This window comes from Abramis brama (genome assembly GCF_963993115.1).
Source record: "Abramis brama genome assembly, chromosome: 25".
In the NCBI taxonomy this organism is placed as follows: domain Eukaryota; kingdom Metazoa; phylum Chordata; class Actinopteri; order Cypriniformes; family Leuciscidae; genus Abramis; species Abramis brama.
In genome coordinates this window covers 12,972,948-12,990,550 of record NC_139987.1, presented here as the reverse complement: position 1 = coordinate 12,990,550, position 17,603 = coordinate 12,972,948, and the positions used below count along the sequence as shown (strand labels likewise).

Sequence of the window (17,603 nt, the reverse complement as noted above, 5' to 3'; positions counted from 1 at the left end):
AGGCCGATCGGAGCGGGCCTTGGTGACGTTGTAGGCGGTGTGAGTACTACCAGCCCTCAAAGTTTCAAGTCACTACGACTTACGGTTCGGTCTGCCCGATCAGTTTTAGATGGAGAATGCTGCATCATGGGAAAATTAACATTAACAATAGTGTTTCAGCACTACGTGCTTGAACCCCTAATAATAATAATCTCTCTTTTTCTCTCAGGGGTCAAACTATCAGAGTAAAACTCTGTACCACAAGCCTGTGTCTTTATCTACTTTACTGTAGCATCCTTATTCCATAAAAATCATATAATGTTTCAAATACATTTATAAATTGTAACCAGACGTAGTTACAAATATTGGCATGACTTAATTTGTTTATTGCTTTGCACTTCAAAGCATCACAAACAGGGCCAAGCAGCAAGAAATCAGCATCCGCATTAATGGAGACCGTCATGGGTTTGCTGTGAGATAACGGTGTGCAGATAGACAGATGCCCTCTAGAAAAAAACACGTAGGATGATGGCAGTGCTGGTAGTGGTTTAAAGATGAAATAATTCATATCTTCACCTTGGCAGGCAAAGTTATCGGAAATGAAGTGTGCTTTAGAAATGGTAAGGAACTTTTAAGCTCAGACAGAACACCCTCAAGATGAATGTGAATTTTATTTATATTTAACTGAATGCCAGGAGGTAAAGTGTATTTTACACTGACAAGAGGCTGGGATGAGTTTATCTGTAACAATTACAAATGCATAGCTGACAGGGATGAGAAGACTTATGGTGTTATCTTCCTTCTTTCTATTTAAATCTATTCATCTCAAAATACTCCAGAGTCACTTCCACCCTTAGGATGTAGCCTTGGTATTTCTATCAGTCAAAAAACGTTTCTATGACAACTTTGGCATGGGATTCTACTGAACTTACACCAGTGTGGCATATAAAGCATTCAATTTTACTACTAAAAATCTGTGTGAATTGTATAAAAGCCAAGTCTTTTGACTCATTTTGCCTTGCAAAGTAAACCATTGTCATCGTCCTACCTTGTGGTTCCTGAGGGATTTGAGTGGTCGGGTTTACTGCCTGCATTGGTTGACTGAAGGTCAATGGTGACTTTGGGAGACCTGTTTGGACCATTCTGTTCTTCGCAGCTGCAGAGGGAGTCCTGTTTACAGCACCAACGCCAAGCTGGGGTCTTAGGCCCCGTGGTGGACGAAAAAGACTCCCTGTATCCTGTGCTCCCATAGGGGGTCCAGAAGGATCCTCGCCTCCAGATACAGGAGATCCAAGGGTGACTGGAGACCTGCCCACCTAAACAAAAAAAAATTACATTACCACACGTTGCAGCTGCAGTCAATAAACTCTTCCAGTAGTACATAAAAAGTATTTAGTTAAAGAACAGCATATTGTTAAATGTCTAGTGCATTCCTTACAGCTGCAGATAGAGGCTTGTTAAGAGAACCATAGAAGCTGTCCGCTCGGCCTGCCATTTTTTGTGGCATGGTGTTGCTGGGTGGCTTAATCCCAGACACCATGAGTCCAGGAGAGAAGAACCGAACCTTCTGCATCTCTTGTCGATACTTATCGTAGAGTAAATTTGAGGCACTCAGCACAGCGGCTTCCCCTTGTTCTCCTACCGCTGGTTTGGCCTGTGTGCTGCTGTACGTTGAGAGTCGCGTAGGTAAGGATGATACCTCGTAAGTTCCCTCAAGAGACTGTGGTTTCACCTGCGGGGTCTTTCGAATGTATGTGATGATTTTGGGTCGGACACTTTTCGGTTTTGGTGGGCACTTGCTTGGAGGGGAGGTCTCCATTGAAGCCTCTATTGTTGGAGGAGGTTTATGGATGCTTGTGTTGATAGTTGTTTTGACTGGGGCTCTTAAGCCTGAGCTGTACCCAGCATAACCCAACTGAGGAGCTCGAGAAGGTAAAGTCTTGATGGGTGAGGATGGAGGCTGTCTTTGAGGAGACCTTGTGGTCTTGGGGGATGGAGGTGTCGAAGGTCTAGTGGGACTGCTGTAGGTCCGCCGACTGAAGTGAGTCTTCCTTTCTAGGCTGGAGGGACTTGCAGCACGATCTGCTGAGCTCTGCCTCTTCAAGTGTTGGGACTCTCGGGTGAAAGTCCGGTTTGGAAGCATTTCTGTGCTTGTGTTCTTACTGCAGACTTCTGTAGTCGGCAGCACTTGTTGATGGCTGTGATCTGTCTCTGAGGAGTGGGATTGTTGCTGGTCTGCCTGGGTGTCTAAGCTGGGATATCCTGAGGTTATTCGTTTTTCAGTAGAAAGAGGGCGGACTAGCTGCCTACAAGAAGGTAGCACCCTCACCATACCTTTCGGCACCTCGGTTGACATCCTTTTCCTGCCATTCTCCTCTGCTTCCATTGGGAATTTTTGCACTTTTACTGCTCCATTTGAAGGATACACTCCACTTTGAGTGATCAGCTTACTTCGGTCATATTGTGATTCCTGAGGCAGTGTAGTAGAGTTATGGTTTTGGTCCAAATCCCTGGGAAGCTCCCTGTTTGTCTCTGAGTGGATGTAGGATGGTTGCTGGTTCCTGCCTATGCCTGAGGTAGACTTGATGGACTGGGAAGAGAGAGGCTGTGTGCGGCCTGCACTGTCCAGGGCACTGGCTAAACTTCCACTGAGACTGGTCACTGCAGAAAGAGAAGATGCAAAAACGTTGCTTTCAGAACCACTTCGTGCTTCTCTCAGGGTCCTGTTTACCCCAGAGCGAGAGCTAGAGGTCCTGAGGTCAAGGGGCTGTGAGTTCTCATTTGCATCTCCATCCACACTGTGGTTTTCATTGTGGTCTTTCCAAGGGGATCCAACAGTAGCGCTGACAGATGTGGATGTCAATGTCCTGCCACAGAGGTTCTTTGCTCTCTTTCTACTTCTCACACTCGACATGTCTATCCCTTCTTCTTCCACAATAAATGTTTCTAACTCTTGACACTCAAGCAGTTCAAACTCTTCCAGCTCAGGGTCTTCACTCTGAGCATGTGTTCCCCAGATAATGATCCTCTCCTGGGCTTCAGAGTGTGATACAAGAGGGGGTAGTGGGCCGTCATGCTCTCTGTTATTTGAATGATTTTTCTCTTTGGTGATTTGATTGGCATTGGCGTCTTCCACAGTTTCTAGCAAAGGATGCTCGTCGTCATTCTGTATTTCTCCTTGTTGGTTGTCTTCACCGGCTTGTATATTTTCTTGCACATTCATGTTGTATCAGTCTGAGCTTCTCTCTCAAAAGCTCCACGGTAATCCTGGATCCATCAAAGGTCTTGTTCCCTCACTTGCCTTCACCTTGTCCTTCAAATTTTGTAGTTTGGATGGAGTGCAGAATCACAACATCATCTCACATTCTTTCCATTTCTACTCCAAGATACCACCAAAGGACAGAGCTGTATTTGTTTGCTTCTCAACAGGGCAATGCACTTGATGAAATCATATCAGCTTTCAGGACCTTGAAATGCCTTGTTCATTCATCTGGTGCCAAACCTGCACAGAAGATAAGACATAAAATTGTGTAAACAGTGCAGAGAGTGCATCAGCACAAACTATTCTAAATGGGTTGTTAAATTTCTGTTACAACATTTGCTAGATTTGCATTTATTTAGATTTAAATATTTAGGGTTTAAATTCTTTAAATTTAAAGACTATTTTTTGGTTAGTTTTACTGACACTCAAATCTCAAGCAACACTTCATTCTTATTTTATTAAAGGTTAGTTTTCCTGATTACCAATTCTAAAGCAAAAATCATTCTTATTTTATTGAAGGAAAGAATGGCTGTTTGTTGTTTCATTGCGGTTTTCAATTAATATAAAACAGCTTAAAGGCACCCACCACTTCTGTAAACATAGTAAATTAAAAAGGTGTGCATTTATATCTACACCTTTTATCTATAAAGCAATGCATTAAATGTACAGTATTTGACTCAACCGTGAAAAATAAAACTAGCTACTGTAGCTAGCTATTGTAATGTTTCCAATACCTAATTTGTTTCTCTTTAAAGAACCACAAATTGATAAGCAACTGTAATGAATATTTGAATAAATTAAGACATATACAATTGAAAAAAAAAGATGAGCTGTTGGCATCTTACTGTACAAGTTTGCCCAACAAAAAAACAAAAAAGACAATTAGTGAGAGTGTGAAATGGCTTGTAATTAACAACAGTGGTCACATGGGACAAAAACAAACAAACAAACAAACAAAAATGCTGCAGTCAGTTGGGGAAGAAATTATGAAAATACACCATTAGTTGAAGGTGAGTTTTTTGCATTTCTATAAAACATTGACACAACAGCTGTATGCCTATAATTATGATTTAGACATGGAAACATAAATCCAATGCTGTTTCATTACAGTCCAAACCAGAGAAGGGAATAAAGCAAGGTTAGTTTGACATTTTCCCAATAGGGAAAAGGGGGTTGGGGTTGCTCCATGTGCTGACTAGGTAAAGAGGGTGGGTAGGTGGTCAGTGACTTAGGCTATAATCAATCACAACATAGATTTTTAAGAAGAGAGAGGTTGCTTCTTTTTTTACACCAGACTCGCTTCAAGCATTGACTGTAATGATTTTCGCTGCACAGACTTGAGTAATTTATGCTGGAATGACAGGAAGAAGCGGCCACTAAATCACTTCAAGCATCAAGTTTAAGATGCAAATGCTTGTGCAGGAAATCAGAGAGGAAGTCTATGGAGAAGAGACAGCCCATACAATCCATATCACAATCGGTTAAACGGGCAACAATCCGAGAACAAGCATATTGACGTTGCGGCACCAGACTGTCACTAGTTCCACCCCCAACACTTCAGGCTGATGAAGTGCTAAAATCACCCACCCACATACCCACAGGAACATTAAGACTGATTTCAAGGTACACTGAGTGAATCCCATAACTGCACAGAGATATGTGACTCGTGTTGGCAAAAGGAGTCGGAATGAGCAAATTTTCAAAAATGACTTATTGGACAAAAAATTACTGAGCTACCTGTTTGAAGTCGGCAGAGTCAGCAAAGTCAATTTTGAGAAAAATCAAGTCAAGGTTCCAAAACAAAATCACCTATAGAAACCAAACCTTAAAATCCCACAACACCAAATTTGGCACAAACCAAGTCAAAACCAAATATATATATATATTCAGACGACCTACTGTACCGCACGGATATAATGTTACACATCAGATTTTACCCTACAGTTAACCAAACGTTTATTTAAGATATAACAGATCATGTTTGCGTGAATTCTCGCCAAGACAGATATTTTGAAATCCTCTAATTCTGTTACAGTATCGGGATTGCGCGCTGTCTGAGCCGTCTTTGTGCGCATGCTTCGGCTCTGTCAGTCAGTACGAGAAAGATCGTTGTTTACATCCACATGAGTTTGAAAAACACATTTCATTGGTTCAGACTCATGCCATCGAGAATTCGCTATGAATATTCAATAAGTTGGAATACAGCGCTTTACAACGATACCAAACCTGCTGAGGGGAAGCGCGAGAAGCGAGCAGTGAGCATTTTTCATGGACAAAGGAAAGGTACTCACACAAATAGAAAACACACAAATAAATATACTTTTAGATTGTGGAATGGACTGATACGCAGCATTGCCATGGAAGATAGTAAGAAACACTAGACCTCTGAATGCTGCGTTTCACCTTTACTAATATGTATGGAGTTAATATTGTGCCATAATTAAACAAACAAATCCAGCATTTTGCAAACAAACTCGATCTGCTTTGCAAAGGAAAACTCGACTCGCAAACAATCTCGATCTGCTTTGCAAAGGAAAACTCGACTCGTAAACAATATCGATCTGCTTTGCAAAGGAAAACTCGACTCGCAAACAAACAGAAAGCAATGTGCAGGTACAAAGGTCAATTTGAGTGAAAATGCAGTGGAGTAACAAATATGTATTGTGTTTTACAAATATAAATAAATGAGCCTAGATAATATTTCACAAATAAATACAAACCATCCTACAAATTGCATGTAACCTTTGAAACAAATACCAAATCTAGTGCATACAAATGCATATCTGTCTGTTATGATTGTGAGACAATTGGCTTTTTATGAGATCTCCCAGCTCGATTTTCTCACAAATGTGTCCAGGCAGATTTTCTCACAAATGCAGTTGAGCAACTTCCTCTTCTAAAACAGTAGATGGCGCTAAACTAGAGGCTAATTTAGCGCTAGTCTTCCGGAGAAGCACTGATTTGAAACTTGACTTTGCCTACAGCTGAGGAAAATGACCGGTGAACGGGTATGTTTCTGTCTTAATTTATCTATAATTAACCTTTTTAATGTTTTCTTTTGTAAAATGTTTATTACATATCTAGACAGATTAGCACTTGGTAGCAATTCACTCTCTCTAGGATAGGGGAATCTATAAGCTGAAACTCTGCCATTATATGTTGCTTTTTTACATTTTTGTAAAAACGTTACATTTACTGAACGAGTCCATTTCTTTCATTCTCCATAAATTAATGAGAACTTTTAATTTAATTGAAAGGAGGGTCCCACTTATTTATTTATTTAGTTGGAATTCAGTCAGCTTATGTCTCACAATCATAACAGACAGATATGCATTTGTATGCACTAGATTTGGTATTTGTTCAAAGGTTACATGCAATTTGTAGGATGGTTTGTATTTATTTGTGAAATATTATCTTGGCTCATTTATTTATATTTGTAAAACACAATACATATTTGTTACTCCACTGCATTTTCGCTCAAATTGACCTTTGTACCTGCACATTGCTTGTTTGTTTGCGAGTCAAGTTTTCCTTTGCAAAGCAGATCGAGTTTGTTTGCAAAATGCTGGATTTGTTTGTTTAATTATGGCACAATATTAACTCCATATATATGTTTTATTTCAACATCTCGCAGAACAATCTATATACTCTACGACTGTTTTTAGTCCTTTGCATTGCATCTCATTTTTAAAAGCAAAAACACATTCTGTTCATCGCAGTTAGAAAATGCCCTCATTTGGCTTTTATATAGCCCGCTTATTGACAGACAGACTAACTCCAAAGCAAGGCCTGGTCAGGAAGGAGATGAAAAATAGGAAGGAGAACTCTGTCCTGAGACCATGTTGTACTTAAACACACTGCCTTCAAGCTGATAAACTCCCAAGGCCTGCTTACTGTAGCTCTTACAAAACATTCAAGCAGTTCATGCTGAACTAACCTGCTATTTTTCTACAGGTGTGAGAGGCTGTTTGCATGTTTGATCTATATGTGCAAAGTGTAAATTCGAGTTGCACAAATAAATCACGCCAACGCTGTGAGCTCAGCGGGTAAGATAAACAATCTAGCCTGTTATATGTTTCTTGCTAATGTTCTCATAATAAATCTACATAAAAACCTCTTCTCTTCCCAAATTCACTTAGTATGTATTCTGCTAACATACAGCATAATGTTACTTAAGTATACAATATGTTAGCTGACTAGATAAGCTTCTTAACCAATTGAACCTTGTTCAATATCTATTAACAACTATTACAACTAGCATGATGGTAACACCATGATGTTCTTTAAATTATCTTGGAGTATCATATAAATACTATGAACAGTATAATAAAAGTACTGTCACATTACTGTAGAATTTGATATAATCACTATACCATGGCCACAGTCCTTAAATTGTAAGGTTGTGCATGACTAAATCAACTCTACTATGGTGAGAAAAATGCATCAAATTGCACACGAGTGAAATGTGTCTTTACATGTGGCTCTATAAATGTAGATATGAAAGCAGCAAAGCTCTTTCAAAAGTAGCTCAACAGAGATTCCCAAATCTCAAAGAAGGGAATCATCTAATGTTGGGGAACTGAATTCACCCCAATGCAAGGTGCACACCCCCATTTAGCCATGATGAAAGAACACAGTAACAGTGAATGACAACCCGGGTCTATGCTTAACCTTTGAAGAGTGGTGAGTATCAGCGTTAAAACACACCAGCACAACCGTAATGACATATTTACCCTCTGGTTTTCACATCATGCACCTTTCTACAGCTACTATTCCTTTTAATCTCTAACACATTTTTAACCCTTACAGAGAGATACACAAGGTAAGAGGTGTGTTGATTCTGTTCACTGACACCAACAATGGCGTCTTGTCCTGAAGATTGTGAGAGATAATTTGGCAGGCAGTTAAATTTTACATTTTATTATTTTACTCTTAAAAGGATAGTTCTCCCAAAAATGAAAATTAGCCCATGATTTACCCTGAAGCCATCCTAGGTGTAATACAATCAGAGTTATATTAAAAAATGTCCTTTATGATGGGAGTGAATGAGTCCATACAAGTGCATCATATCCATCATAAAAGTGTCCCAAATGGCTCTGAGGGGTTAATAAAGGCCTTCTGACGTGAAACGATGTGTTGGTGTAAGAAAAATATCCATATTTAAAACTTTATTGATTAAAATGACTAGCTTCCGGCAGACGGCCGTACGCATCGATTTACGCCAAAAGAGTAACATGAACTTGACGCACAACGTAATGACGATCTCGGTTGCCCAGCCCTGTTTGTTTGAACCACGAGAGGCGTCAAAGCTTACTCTACTCCTACGTCATACATCGTCAAGTGTTACTCTTTTGGCGTAAGTCGACTTGTGTACGGCCGTCTGCCGGAAGCTAGTTATTTTAGTCAATAAAGTTTTAAATATGGACATTTTTCTTACAAGAACGAACCGCTTCGCTTCAGAAAGCCTTTATTAACCCCTCGGAGCTGTTTGGGACACTTTTATGATGGATATGATGCACTTGAATGGACTTCAAAAAAATGGTGCCCATTCACTCCCATTATAAAGCTTAGAAGAGCCAGGACATTTTTTTAATATAACTCTGATTGTATTCGTCTTAAAGAAGAATGTCATATACACCTGATGGTAAGTAAATCATGGGCTAATTTTCATTTTTGGGTGAACTATCCCTTTAAATTCTTTGTTTTTCTCCTCTTATATTGTTCGCCTAATAATAATACAAAATAAACCTACAGTATAACACCAATTAAATAATTTATTATATATATATTATTATTATATATTCTAATAATATTAATACAAATTTTATACCTGATCTATACAACAATCGACAACTTATTAATAAATAAACACTAATTAACAATTTCCGGTTCAAGTAATTAAGAAAAAAATTAACATCACAGCAGGAAAATTGTTGTATAGCAACAAATCTGGCATGGTTTCTCAATGTTAACTCGTATGGTTTTCTTGTGCTTACGTATCTCTGCTGTGGTTAACTGAAGTGACAGCTGGGCAAGGAAGGTTCACACAGACAGACAGGTTTGCAATGTGCTTCAGCCAGGACTGGAGGCTTGTCCTGGCCATCGGGTGTTTCTCAAGCCCCCTTTGGAGTTAATTAACCTTGGCCTAAAGATAGAGCACAGAAGACTTCACAACTTCAGCACGAGCCAAAGAGTCTGTTTTCTACTTCCGTCCTGTCAACACATTCATTTAGAAGTCTATAATTTCCTCAAATATCATTTAAATCTAGATAATTTAGCTCAATGCCTGAAGTAGAAAACATTGCCCCTTATTCCTACAGACTGAGAAATGAAGAAAATATTAAATGCAGAAAAAAGTTGTTGTTATTGTTAAATAAAACTAAAACTATTACAATAATTTTCTGTAATTGATAAAAAGCTAAAATATAATATAAATATAAGATGAAAACTTCAACTTAAAAAACGAAAACAGAAATGTTGAAGTAATAAAATAAGTAAAACTAATATTTATAACTAATATTTAGTAAAACAAAAACCGAAAACACAAATAAAAAAGACAAAAACACAACAAAATTACAAAAATGTAAACTTAAATGAAAACAAAAAATTTAAAATAGAAGCTAAATCGCTAAAAAAAATAATACTAATAATAACTCACTGAAACAAACACAAACAATATATAAATAGATAAATGTGAAAAAAATAAAAGTATTAAACACATCAAAATAAATATAGAAACATATTTTTAAATATAAAAATAAATCTGGAAATAAATGCATAAAAATGTGGAAAAAATAATAAATAAGAATAAATATAAATATTTATACCTATACCTATTCTATTCATTATTATATTTTTTATGTATCAGCGAATATTCTATTAATTAATTTCTATATATTTATTTGTTTATTTAATTCATATTTAATGCTGTTAATACTAGCACACTCAGTCCTCTATAGCAAGCTGGCACTAATGTATTTATTTATTTATTTGAGAAAATAAAATAAAATGAATGCACCGTGAGGAAAAGCATCCTCTTTGCCGTGTTGGACTCGATGTGCTCTGCACCAAAAAGCTCCACGAGGCTCCAGAGCAGCCAGACGAGGCAGGAACAGATGCCTGAGTCAGGGTGAGTGTGCCAGCCAATCTTGAAAAGAGGGTTTATCAAGTGTGTAACTGGGGCATGGTGGAGTGTGACAGGACGTGGCACCAGCTCTCCCGTCCAACATTTAACTCCTAATAATAACAGAAAATGAATATTCAGCTCAATCAAGACAATGAGCTCAAGTAGGTGGGCTTAATTAAAATGAAAGCACAACTGCTTTGGGAATTATTGATGGTTCGCGCTAATCATCGCCATATTTTTACTGTCACTTGGCGATTGGGGACGGGCCCAAGGAAGGGAAGAGAGCGGCAGATCAGAACACAGGCTTAATTCAGCGAGACTAATGGAACTTAGCCCTTCTCTTTCTGTCATGGATTGAGGATGTGTGTGTCAATCAAGGCGCAGAGCAAAAATCAAAGGCCATGGAAACAAAATAAGAAGGATGTGAAAGAAGACGCCTGAACAATGAATATGAGAAGTGAGGGTATCCAAAATGTGTAGACATTCACCATGGCAACTTCGCAGTGAATAATGTAAAAGTTGGAGAGGAGAATTAAATATTTCAGCACAACAGCGCATGAGGTCACATAAGAGGCTTGAATGAATATAGTTTTGTACTGTAAGGGGATCAGGCAGTGCAGGGCACATCAGGGGAGCCAAAATCTCTGGTATTAGTTCGCAAACACCAAAGTGGGATTACCGGTATTCATAGGGGTCATATCACGAAGAATAAAAAAAATTTGTTTTTCTTCATCATTTTGTGGCTTCACAACCCCTGGTCATTATAAATTATCATTAATGTTCTTATATAAAGCCTAATATTCTTGTTCATAGATATCAGGGTTCCCAAAATATTAAGCAGCAAAAACATTTAAACATTGATAATAATAAGTGAGCAGCAATAATAATTAATAATTAAGCAGCAAATCAGCATATGATTTCTGAAGGATCATGTGACACTGAAGACTGGAGTAATGATGCTGAAAATTCAGCTTTGTCATCACAAGAAATTAGTATAAATGTAGGCTATTCAAACAGAAAACAGTTATTTTAAATTGTAATAATATTAAATGCAGCCTTGGCGACTACATAAATAAATACATACATAAAAACTTTTACATGCAAAAGGAAGTTCTTAAAGGCACAGTAGCAAACAACTGACAGTTTAATTCAGACAGAAGAACATACATTTTGATGTTTATCACAACAAAAATGTTAATGGGATTAGTGGAATTTAGGGAACATTTTAAATAATAATAACTGTGACAGTACATATTTCCAAAAGAGTATCCCTGATTATGGATCTGTTATTTCTCCTAACAGCTCAACAGAGAGCTTGTGACACACTGACCTGGTTGTAGAGCTGGTCTCTGGCCAAATCTCATATACTAAAACCGGTCTGATTAATTGACCTTGTTTGCCAAATACACATAGCCTGAAGAGACCCTGACATGGTGTACATTTCTGTAATGCCAACGTAAGCATGAGACATGATCAATCTGATGACTTCAGGCTAATTTAAAAACAAAAAATAGAGCTCTTATATTTGTTATTTCCATTCAAAAATGTGTCATTTAGGGTTTACTGGCTTTACATGGTCATGGAGGGATACACGTTTGGACATTTGGATATTTTGGTTTCTAACCAATTACATCACACCGCTTTCATGTTGATATTTGTATTGTTCAGGTACACAACGGTATACTTTCAAAAGGTTGTATATTAACATTTATTCTGGTTCAAAAAATATGAGGATGCAGTGTGTATAAATATGCTGGGAATATGCACGCAATTTGATAGGCAAGTAAAAAATTTAGACCAGCTGTATTCACTCAGGTGACCCCTATAAGCTAAGACTTTTCTTACAATTCACACATTTATACTAATATTGAAAAACACTTCTCACAGAGTACCCGAGAGACTTCGCTTATGGAAAATGTCCTTGATGTCTCAGCAACTAGAAAATGTTGAAACACTCCCACTGAACGGGATGCAAGATGCTTCTTTACAAATGTCGAGCATGCTGTAGTTTGTCTGTCAAGTTCCTCTCACTCCTCCGCTGGGACAGGATTTGACACTGCCTCAAAACATTGTGACAAGTGAGTGAGATTGTAGTCGCAAACACTGCGGATACGTTATACAGAATGGCTGGAAATTTGCCTCACATCATTCAGCAATCAGTCGACCTCGATTCACTAGACTCACAGTAATGATTATGTAGTACATGTACTTTTATAGGCCGGGTTATTATTATGGAAAAAGTGGACCACTTTCATTAAAATTTCATGAAAATTCATTTAAAAATATACAATGATATATTATGATTTAATATTTAATCTAATGAAATCTAATTTCATAAAAAATAAATATTTATAGCTATCTCTCTCTCTCTCATATATATATATATATATATATAGGGTACGGAAAGTATTCAGACCCCCTTAAATTTTTCACTCTTTGTTATATTGCAGCCATTTGCTAAAATCATTTAAGTTCATTTTTTTTCCTCATTATTGTACACACAGCACCCCATATTGACAGAAAAACACAGAATTGACATTTTTGCACATTTATTAAAAAAGAAAAACTGAAATATCACATGGTCCTAAGTATTCAGGACCCTTTGCTCAGTCTTTAGTAGAAGCACCCTTTTGATCTAATACAGCCATGAGTCTTTTTGGGAAAGATGCAACAAGTTTTTTACACCTGGATTTGGGTATCCTCTGCCATTCCTCCTTGCAGATCCTCTCCAGTTCTGTCAGGTTGGATGGTAAACGTTCTTGGACAGCCATTTTCAGGTCTCTCCAGAGATGCTCAATTGGGTTTAAGTCAGGGCTCTGGCTGGGCCATTCAAGAACAGTCACGGAGTTGTTGTGAAGCCACTCCTTCGTTATTTTAGCTGTGTGCTTAGGGTCATTGTCTTGTTGGAAGGTGAACCTTTCGGCCCAGTCTGAGGTCCAGAGCACTCTGGAGAAGGTTTTCGTCCAGGATATCCCTGTACTTGGCCGCATTCATCTTTCCCTCGATTGCAACCAGTCGTCCTGTGCCTGCAGCTGAAAAACACCCCCACAGCATGATGCTGCCACCACCATGCTTCACTGTTGAGACTGTATTGGACAGGTGATGAGCAGTGCCTGGTTTTCTCCACACATACCGCTTAGAATTAAGGCCAAAAAGTTCTATCTTGGTCTCATCAGACCAGAGAATCTTATTTATCACCATCTTGGAGTCCTTCAGGTGTTTTTTAGCAAACTCCATGCAGGCTTTCATGTGTCTTGCACTGAGGAGAAGCTTCCGTCGGGCCACTCTGCCATAAAGCCCCGACTGGTGGATGGCTGCAGTGATGGTTGGCTTACTACAACTTTCTCCCATCTCCCGACTGCATCTCTGGAGCTCAGCCACAGTGATCTTTGGGTTCTTCTTTACCTCTCTCACCAAGGCTCTTCTCTCCCGATAGCTCAGTTTGGCCGGACGGCCAGCTCTAGGAAGGGTTCTGGTCATCCCAAACGTCTTCCATTTAAGGATTATGGAGGCCACTGTGCTCTTAGGAACCTTAAGTGCAGCAGAAATTTTTTTGTAACCTTGGCCAGATCTGTGCCTTGCCACAATTCTGTCTCTGAGCTCTTCAGGCAGTTCCTTTGACCTCATGATTCTCATTTGCTCTGACATGCACTGTGAGCTGTAAGGTCTTATATAGACAGGTGTGTGGCTTTCCTAATCAAGTCCAATCAGTATAATCAAACACAGCTGGACTCAAATGAAGGTGTAGAACAGGGATAGGCAACTCCGGTCCTGGAGGGCCACTGTCCTGCAGAGTTTAGCTTCAGCCCTGATAAAAACTCACCTGCCTGTATCTATCTAGTAATCCTGAAAACATTGATTGCCTTGTTCAGGTGTGTTTAATTAGGGTTGGAGCTAAACTCTGCAAGACAGTGGCCCTCCAGGACCGGAGTTGCCTATCCCTGGTGTAGAACCATCTCAAGGATGATCAGAAGAAATGGACAGCACCTGAGTTAAATATATGAGTGTCACAGCAAAGGGTCTGAATACTTAGGACCATGTGATATTTCAGTTTTTCTTTTTTAATAAATGTGCAAAAATGTCAACAATTTTGTGTTTTTCTGTCAATATGGGGTGCTGTGTGTACAATAATGAGGAAAAAAACGAACTTTTAGCAAATGGCTGCAATATAACAAAGAGTGAAAAATTTAAGGGGGTCTGAATACTTTCCATACCCACTGTGTGTGTATATATATATATATAGTATATAGACATTTTTTGTATACACACAAATACAGGTTTTATAAAATAGCATTTTTTTTAACATACAATTGTATATTTAATTTAATTACATTATAAGAAAATATTTGTAAATATAGATTTATAATGCATTATCAATAGCTTTTTAAATCATCATATAAACAGGCTTAAAGTAAAGCGATTCAAAATAGGCATGTTTATATAATTAATATAAGGTTTTCATTCATAAAATTCGAGAACCTCCCCTCAAACTTCGAGTTTTTACCAGGTAAAAAAAGCGCCAATCTGTCTCTTTTAATTAGATTCCCCCAAAATGGATCTTAAACCAGGTGTAAAGAGGGCTCAAGCGTGGCAGCTGTGACACACACATCTGTATTCTGCCTCTTACAGATGCTGGTAAAGAAGTACAGGCACATGAGAGATAATTGGAGTCCTGTAACAAAGCAGGGTAAATATTTGCATGCAGTTTGCCGACTAAAAGGATGCATTGGAACCATACTGATTGCCAAAAAAGCCATCTGGCAGCGACAGTGTCTTTTTCCAGGATGCCCAGAATGTTTAGGCAGAGCGAGGGACAAGCAGACAGACAGACAAAGGCCAGGAGAGGAGCGTATGTAAAGAGAAAGGGGTAAAGAGAGACAGTAGAAGAGAGGCATAGAGCAAGATCATAACAGCTAACTTGAGCTGAAAAGGTTTGTTGATGGGTGGGATATAGTGTGAAAGGGGGTGAGAAAAAGGAGATAAATATATGGAGAGATAGAGAAGCAGGAGGGAAGTGTTAAATGGAGAGGGTGAGAATAAAGGAGAGAGAGTCACAGCTGTCACATCTCCTGCACTGAGCACCTTCAGTTCAGCTTCATTCAGAAAGGCCCAAAAGAACTTCAATTAAACTGCAGACCTTAAACAGCACAGAATGAGAGAGAGAGAGAGGGGGTGTTATGAAGAGATGATGTGGGAGCTGTTACAGACAAGGAAGCTCAGAGTAAACAAGACACACTCATCTCAAAGCAAAGCTAATACACACTCACATTTATACAAATTTCATTTTGAAAAGGAACAAAAGGAGCACAAAAAGAGATATTCTGAAGAATGTTCATGTTGCTCTTTTCCACATAGTAACCAGTGGCTGTCAAGCTCCAAAATAAAAAAAAGCGCTTCATATGATTAATGTGTGCAGTGATCTAGATCATATAATGTATATAAAGATATATATAAATAGGGGTTTTGATATATTACAGGTCAGGACCGATCAGGCAAGAGCAACATGGGAAGTAATATCAGCACATTAACAAGTGATGGATGACACCATTCAGCCACAATATAAAATGATTAAAATAGGCTATAGCCACACACAAGGGTAGGATTAGATGTTATATGACACACTTTACCCACATGGTCATGTTACAAATGTAATATGAGTGTGTTTTTTATGTCTGACAGTCACAAGACACGCTAGAAATCAGGAATGGTGAGAGAACATTGTGCTTGATAAGTTTTTTGTCTTCAAACCAAATTTGGGTTTTCAGCCATCAAACTTTAAATCCAGTCTGGCTAGCGCGCTTCCCATAATGTTTACGCATTAGGTCAGTAGGCGATCTTTTGCGCCTGTTTCGACCACTTTCGACCGCATAAGCATCTACACTATGAAAGAAATCCGTTCAAATGCGTTTTTGACTACTTCTGGAAGTGGTCCAAAGTGGACAAGCTCAAAACGTTTTAGACCCTTACACCTGTATTTAGCGTCGTCCACTTGTGATCTGATTGACCAAAACGCATCTTAATACCAGGTGGAAACAGGGCCTGTGTCTGGAAAGGTGTGAACCAAATGGCCCATACAAACGTATGGCCCATAGAGATGCGCGGTTGGCGGTTACAGCCACGGACTCCGCGGATAAACCGCGGATCGGGCGGATGACGTGACGAAAAATAATATTTTAATTCAATTCGGGCGGGTGGCGGGCGGTTGAACCAATCAAATGAAAAATATTATGTATACAGCAATCAGCGGATGGCGGGCGGGTGCGGTTTTGAAAATTGGTCAAAAACGTTGGTGCGGATGGATGGCGGACGGATGATGAGTTTTGTGATGCGGTTGCGGATGAAATAATAGCCCATCCGCGCATCTCTAATGGCCCATATGAACTGATTAGCGTGAATAACAGAAACAGCATTTCTCAGAGAAGATTACAGGGTAGATCGATCTCCTGTGGGAGGTCCTAAAAGTTTTCTATTGTTTGTAACCCATTTGTCTTCATGTACAAAGTTCTGTCCCACAAATTCTTCTACCCACAAGAACTCTGGTCAAACTTACTTATTTTATGCATTAGAGAAATGTAATACATTGGCGAGCCACCCAAACAACTGCTCTGCCAAATACAGCAAAATCTAACACAAGAATACAACAACCTAATTTACTGCCATTTTAATCACTCCGGCCAAGTAGCAGTCCTTTGCCTTCTGAGAATATAGTTCCCAGTATGTATACGGTTAGAAGATGGCTGTGTCTCATGTGACCTTTTTATTTGTACACGCTGTGACTACAAATCACAACATGTAAATAGGACAATGTTGGCGTTATTTTGTCACTTATTGGGAGCAGTATGCTAGCTGGAGCCATTTACCTCCAGTCTTTGTGCTAAGCTAGGCTAGCGGTGTGTGCGTCAGAAAGAGTTACGGCACGCACGGAGATGAAAAGGGTATGTATGGACTTATCTAACTCTGGGGGATACGGTGAATAAGCTAAAGTCCCAAAAAGTCGGCGTGTTCCTTTAAGATATGCCAGTGCCATTGTTTTGTCTGAAGATGCACTCCAGTAATGTTTCCCAGTAGTTCCTAATTGAACTAAGGCATAATCCTGGCGTAATTTAAACCCTGTCTGTGAAACCAGGCCTAAAGTTAAAGGGATAGTTCACCCAAAAATGATGTCCTCCTCATTTACTCCCCTCATGTTGTTCCAAACCTGTATGACTTTCTTTCTTCTGCGGAACATAAAATAAG

At 38.9% G+C, this 17,603-nt stretch overlaps 1 protein-coding gene across 2 annotated transcripts in view; it reads right to left on the bottom strand.

Annotated features, from left to right (window-relative positions):
* The window catches only part of mtus2a (microtubule associated tumor suppressor candidate 2a), a 69,214-nt gene that overhangs the window by 35,600 nt on the left and 16,011 nt on the right, over positions 1-17,603 (bottom strand). For both annotated transcript variants that reach the window (XM_084104251.1, XM_084104252.1), the window contains exons 2-3: positions 1,418-3,481; positions 1,028-1,295 (exon numbers count right to left, since the gene is read on the bottom strand). In XM_084104251.1, coding sequence (XP_083960377.1) covers positions 1,028-1,295; positions 1,418-3,202 — 2,053 coding nt within the window. In that variant the 5' untranslated portion in view covers positions 3,203-3,481. The remainder of the gene's footprint in view (positions 1-1,027; positions 1,296-1,417; positions 3,482-17,603) is intronic.